This window comes from Heterodontus francisci, chromosome 26 (genome assembly GCF_036365525.1).
Source record: "Heterodontus francisci isolate sHetFra1 chromosome 26, sHetFra1.hap1, whole genome shotgun sequence".
Classification (NCBI taxonomy): domain Eukaryota; kingdom Metazoa; phylum Chordata; class Chondrichthyes; order Heterodontiformes; family Heterodontidae; genus Heterodontus; species Heterodontus francisci.
The window spans coordinates 33183880-33190782 of record NC_090396.1 but is presented as its reverse complement, the minus strand read 5'-3'; the positions used below and the strand labels follow the sequence as shown (position 1 = coordinate 33190782).

General features: G+C 41.3%; 1 protein-coding gene across 1 annotated transcript in view; it reads right to left on the bottom strand.

Moving 5' to 3' along the window:
* Positions 1-687: 687 nt before the first annotated feature.
* fn3krp (fructosamine 3 kinase related protein) overlaps positions 688-6903 on the bottom strand; it is a 53669-nt gene continuing 47453 nt past the window's right edge. Inside the window, exons 5-6 of the mRNA XM_068057990.1 lie at positions 1774-1896; positions 688-1309 (exon numbers count right to left, since the gene is read on the bottom strand). Coding sequence (XP_067914091.1) covers positions 971-1309; positions 1774-1896 — 462 coding nt within the window. The 3' untranslated portion in view covers positions 688-970. The remainder of the gene's footprint in view (positions 1310-1773; positions 1897-6903) is intronic.

Genomic DNA, 6903 nt, shown 5'->3' with positions numbered 1-6903 from the left:
AATGAAATTAGATCTTTCTCAACTGAAGATGAAAATGTTGCAGGGTCATCTGAAGAGGTCTAGAAGATTATGAAGTGTTATGAAAGGGTGAATCTTAGATTGATTCCACTGGTTGGCAAGATTCTAATTTAAGATGATCATATAAATAAATCAAGGAGAGGTTATAACTTTTTCCCCCACCAACAGTGGAATTCTCTCTCAAATTGCTGAAGCCGAGTCCACACGGACTTTTAAAAAAATATTAATGAATATTAAAGGGAAAGGACATAGAACTATCTTCATTCATAAACTTTACTTATATTTTTGTTCATCAATGACAAACATAAGCTGATAATTTAATCCCATTTTAATAAAACCAAACTCACATAGCTGAGATCACAGTCTTATCAGACTAAGTAAACAAAATGATGCAGTTACATTTTGTGACAGAAGTTAATATTTCAAACTTGCAAGTTATCACAATTTATTTGCTTTACAGCTACATTGTTATTGCAAAGATAAAAGCAAAATACTGCGGATGCTGGAAATCTGAAACAAAAACAAAAAATGCTGGATTCACTCAGCAGGTCTGGCAGCATCTGTGGAAAGAGAAGCAGAGTTAACGTTTCGGGTCAGTGACCCTTCTTCGGAACAGTTCTGAAGAAGGGTCACTGACCCGAAACGTTAACTCTGCTTCTCTTTCCACAGATGCTGCCAGACCTGCTGAGTGAATCCAGCATTTCTTGTTGTTGTTATTGCAAAGGTTATCTTGAAGTGTGAAACCACAGCGAAATTTCAAGCTTCAATGTCCAATGAAATTCTGTGCATTCCGTAACAAGTATATTATTAATTTCTTAACTCACATGAAATATATCTTCTTTCAAATACTAGTTTCTTGCTATGACTTTGTCATCTAAAGCACATATTTTGTGATCACATACGAACCATTTTACTACTGTTTGATCCAACAGTAGAATTATTATTGATATGATTACTTAACTAAAGCTTTCATGGTGCTTATTGATGATCCTCTGTACTCTGTGCCAAAATGATTCCAATGATTCAGATAATGGAAGAGTTGGTAAAGTTTCAGTCGCTTCTCAAATCCCGATACTTTGGGAATTTTGGTATGGTATGCCGTGTAGAAGGCTGTGCTAAAACCTCCAAAAATTCTAGATATTGATAGCTCGTACTCAGAGTGGCCATAGAGAGAGGAGGGATCAAAAATGACTGGGCCATCTTCTACTTGTCCAATGTTTCCTCCCCATAGGTCTCCATGAAGGAGAGCTGGTGTAATTTCTATGTCATGAAATAGAGCAGGTATCTTCAACTGGAAAGCAAAATGTCAACAGTTAATGTAATGTAACGAAGAAGCATGATTAGTGATCTGGGGGTGCAGCTCATTGATGCATCCAAATGAACCATGGTAAGTTTGGGTATATGCTTTTGATTTCCCAGTACAGCCTGTCCCCAAGCTCAGTTGGGCTGGAAGGTAAAGGAAACAATCCCCCAACAGGAATAAGTATTAAAGGAGTCTAAGTGAGCTGGTATCCAGGACAGCCCAGTACTTGGTCTAATAATAGAGCTTAAACGCACAAATGTCTGACTCAGAGGTGAGTGTGTTCTCAACTGTGCCAAGTTTATAATGATGGAAATCACAATTATCCAATCTGTAAGGATCAATAACTAATTTGGTACATTAAGCCTTTGAGTTTGTTGAGATTATTGTATCGTATTTATTGAAGTCGCTTGGCTAGGTTTCAGTATTAAAGATTTGCATCATTGTGTCTGTACCTGAAGCTTTGACCAGAGATCCCTGACTTCACGGTCGCCATATTCCTTTTCAATTAAATCCAACTGCATCTGAAGTCGTTGCCGAGTAAAGAAGTTAATCCAGTCACTCTGCCAATCATTATTCTGATGAAACAAGATGTCCAAATAATTTATTTTAGTTCAATGTTCGTCTTATAAATGGTGTTTTCTATGTTGGTCTTATAAATGGTGTTTTCTACTCACAGAGAGCTGTTATAAATAGGCCAATCAGCAAGTACAGACTACAGTACCAGAACTGAGGTATTAAATTTGATGATGGTGGTAGTATTATGTTTTTCTATTATGCAGACTATATATATAAGCAAAGAATGAGAAAACCCTACTGCTTCACAGAATATGTACTATTGCCCAATTGTTATACTTTCATAATTTATGCAAACTTTTGGAGAAAGGTTCCCTTCTTCAAACTTTTGTGGTCTCCAAAAGGCATCTTCCGTAATACACTCGGACACCAGTACAAATATCCTTGAACTTAACAGCTGTTGTGTTATTGCTTTCTTCAGCAATAATGTACCAATCACGAGCTGAATGGTAGTTAAATATTGCGTTCTTTTTGTTGTGAATTAACAAGTTTACAAGAGAGCTCTATCATACACATGCAGATAGGTGACTAGCACAACTCCAACTGCTATATCACATGTTGGTTGACATCATTTCTTGTGATGTATGAAGTACTCAAACTTTTAAAGCAATATCACAACATCTCCCTTTCCAAAAATCGAAATACACAAAAGATAAACTATGTACACACTCAAGCAGGACATTTGTGAACAATATTTACAAATGCATTGACTCTTAGGTCCTTTAATCAAGTGTTGTTGAAACAAAAAGGTGGTCTACTGACTTGACCTGATCCTGTGGCTGTGTAACTTGGTTGAGAACTAGATTTGTCAACTTTTTTCTCTTGACCTGCACGTGTGTTTTGACAATTCTCCTGTGCATAAGCATTACACTGGTCACTCTTCTTCACTACATTCTGTGGATTCAAATATGAATGTGCAATAGGGTTGTCAGGCACCATTTTGTGAGCTAGTTCGCTCAGTGACATCTGTTTCTTCTTAATACAGCTCCATTAGTGGTGGTGCCTTCGTATGACCTTAGTGCATTGCAGATTTTGGACACTTCGGCAGGTAACCATGTCTTCTCTTGCAGAACATATGAATTAGGAGCAGGAGTAGGCCACTCGGCCCCTTAAGTCAGCTCCGCTATTCAACAGATCATGGCTGATCTGATTGTATCCTCCTAGCCCGATCATCTTTCACCCCCTTGCTTATCAAGAATCTATCTACCTCTGCCGTAAAAATATTCAAAGACTCTGCTTCCATTGCCTTTTGAAGAAGAGTTCCAAAGACTCACGACCCTCAGATAAAAAATTTCTCCTCATCTGTCTTAAATGTGTGACCCCTTATTTTTAAACAGTGAACCCCAGTCCTAGATTCTCCCACAAGAGGAAACATCCTTTCCACATCCACCCTGTCAAGACCCCTCAGGACCTTATATGTTTCAATCAAGTCACCTCTTACTCTTCTAAACTCCAGCAGATACAGGCCTAGCCTGTCCAACCTTTCCTCGTAAGACAGGCCACCCATTCCAGGTCATCAGTCTAGTAAACCTTCACTGAACTGCTTCCAACACATTTACATCCATCCTTAAATAAGGAGACCAATACTGTACACAGTACTTCAGATGTGGTTTCACCAATGCCCTGTATAACTGAAGCATAACCTCCCTACTTTTGTATTCAATTCCCCTCACAATAAACAACAACATTCTGTTAGCTTTCCTAATTTCTTGCTGTACCTGCATACTAACCTTTTGCGATTCATGCACTAGGACACCAAGAAACCTCTGCATCTCAGAACTCTGCTATCTCTCACCATTTAGACAATATGCTTCTTTTTTATTCTCCCTGCCAAAGTGGACAATTTCACATTTTCCCACATTATACTCTATTCGTCAGATCTTTGCCCACTCACTTAACCTATCTCTATCCCTTTGTAACCTTCTTATGTCCTCCTCACAAGTTACTTTCCTACCTATCTTTGTGTCATCAGCAAATTTAGCAACCATACCTTCGGTCCCTTCATCCAAGTCATTTATATAAATTGTAAAAAGTTGAGGCCCCAGCACAGATCCCTGTGGCACACCACTGATTACATCTTGCCAACCAGAAAATGACCCATTTATGCCTACTCTCTTTTTCCTATTAGCTAGCCAATCTTCTGTCCATGCCAATATGAACTACGTCATGAGCTTTTACTTTCTGCAATAACCTCTGAAGTGGCACCTTATCAAATGCCTTCTGGAAATCTATGTACAGTACATCCACCAGTTCCCCTTTATCCAAGCACGTGTTACTTCTTCAAAGATCTCCACGAAATAGGTTAGACATGATTTCCCTTTCACAAAAGCATGTTGACTCTGCCTGATTACCTTGTTTTTTTCTAAGTGCCCTGCTATAACGTCTTTAAGGCACTTACCTTCTGGGAAAGCAGCGGAGAGGAGCAGACCCGCGGGAAGAACACGGAGCAAGGAGCGGATAAATAGAGCCTGAGGATCACGGCCTACAGCACTTACCTTCCGGGAGAGCAGTGGACCTGCAAGAAGAACATGGAGTGGGCAGCAGTTAAATAAAGCCCGAGGATCACAGCCTACAGCAGTTATCGTCCACAAGAGCAGCCGAGAGGAGTCCAGGTGTGCCGGAGTTTAAAACAAAGTTAGAAGTAACGTCACAGGAAAGCTGCAAGGTGATTGGTTAGTGAGTAACTGCTGTTAGGGAATAACTCTAAATAGCTGGGTTAGTACATTACTGTTAGGATGTGCGTGTAAATAGCTTAATAATAAGGAACAAGCGAGTAGCTGTTTTTTAATGAGTAAAGCTTATTTTAACGAGTGAACTGAATTGAATTTTAGTAGGATTTATCAGAACTAATAAGGTTTCCTTAATAATTCTAAGCTGTTGTAGTATTGGTAAGGTTTTCTTTAAGCAGTAGCAAAGGGTCAACTGATAAATAAAGGAATGTCAGGGTTGCTTCAACCTCGAGAGTGCACTTCCTATGCTATGTGGGAGCTCCAGGATGCTTCCCATATCCTGGAGAACCATTTGTGCAGGAAGCGCCATCAATGGAAGCAGCTTGAGCTCTGGGTTTTGGAACTTGAGCGGCAGCTGGCGACACTGCGGTGCATTCATGAGGATGACAGCTACGTGGATAGCATGTTTATAGATATGGTCACCCCACAGCTTAAGAGCATGCAGGGAGAGAAGGAATGGGTGACCACCAGACAGTCAAAGAATCAGGGAGGTAGTGCAGGAGACCCCGGAGTGAATCTCACTCTCCTACAAGTATTCAGTTCTGAATACTGAGGAAAGTGATGCTTCACCTGGGGAGTGCAGCCAGAGCCAAGTCCATGGCACCACGGGTGGCCCAGCTGCACAGGGGGCTACAGGGAAGACTGGAAGAGCCATAGTGATAGGTGATTCAATAGTCAGGGGAAAGACAGGCATTTCTGTGGCTGCAGACGTGAATCCAGGATGCTGTGTTGCCTCCCTGGTGCCAGGGTCAATGATGACACTGAGCGGCTGCAGAGCATCCTAAAGGGGAGGGTGAACAGCCAGCAGTCGTGGTCCACATCGGAAGCAACGACATAGGCAGAAAGAGAGATGTGGTTTTGCAGTCAGAATTTAGGGAGCTAGGTAAGAAATTAGCAAGCAGGACCTCAAAAGTAGTAATCTCCAGATTACTCCCAGTGCCACGCGTAAGTGAGTATAGAAGTAGAAGGATAAAACAGATGAATGTGTGGCTGGAAAGATGGTGGAGGAGGGAGGGCTTCAGATTCCTGGGACATTAGGACCGGCTCTGGGGGAGATGGGACCTGTACAGTTCGGACAGATTGCACCTGAACAGAGCCGGGACTGAGTTCCTTGTGGGACATTTTGCGAGTGCTGTTGTGGAGGGTTTAAACTAGTTTGGCAGGGGGATGGGAACCTGAGGGTAGACTCAGCTGGGACAAAATCAGAAATTAAAATGGAAGGTGGAAAATTAATGGATGAGTCTGGAAGACCGAGGGAACGAGGGTTAGAAAATAAAAAAATGTTTGGCAGTACTCAATGGTATCTATTTCAATGCAAGGAGTATAGCAAATAAAGCAGATGAGCTGAGGGCACAGATAGACAAGTGGCAGTATGATATCATAGGTATTACAGAAACATGGCTTAAGGAGGGACAGGAATGGCAGCTCAATGTTCCTGGTTACAGGAATTTCAGACGCAAAAGGAAGGGGGATAAGAAAGGAGGGGGAGTGATAATTTTGGTCAAGGAAACTATTACAGCTGTGAGGAGGGATGATATGTTGGAAGGTTCATCAAATGAGGCCATATGGATTGAGCTAAGGAACAAAAAAGAGGCAATCACACTGCTGGGAGACCTCAAACAGAGGGAGATAGAAGAGCAGATGTGCAGGCAAACCTCTGAGAAGTGCAAAAACAATAGGGCAGTAATAGTAGAGGATTTTAATTACCCCAATATTAGGTGGGATAGTTTTATAGTGTGAAAGGAATTGAGGGAGAAGAATTCTTGAGGTGCATTCAAAAGAACTTTTTTGCCCAGTATGTAGCAAGTCCAACAAGAGAGGGCGCAGTTTTAGACTTAGTTTCAGGAAATGAAGATGGACAGGTAGAAGGGGTGGCAGTGGGAAAGCATTTTGCTGGTATTGATCATAATTCAGGCAGTTTTAACATAATTATGGAAAAGGACAGAAATAGAACAGAGTTCTCAATCTTGGCAAGGCCAATTTTACTAAACTGAGGAGTGATTTAGCAAAACTGGACTGGAAACAGCTACTTGAAGGTAAATCAGTGTCAGAACAGTGGGAGGCATTCAAAGGGGCGATTCAAGGAGTTCAGGGTAAACATGCCCCACAAAGAAAAAGGGGGAGGCAGCCAAATTTAGAGCCCATGGATGTCAAGGAGCCTACAGGGTAAGATAAGCCAGAAAAGGAAAGCTTATGTCCGACACCGAGAACTCAATACTACAGAAAGCAGAGAGGAGTATAGAAAGTGGAGGGGTGAAATCAAAAAGGAAATTAGGAAAG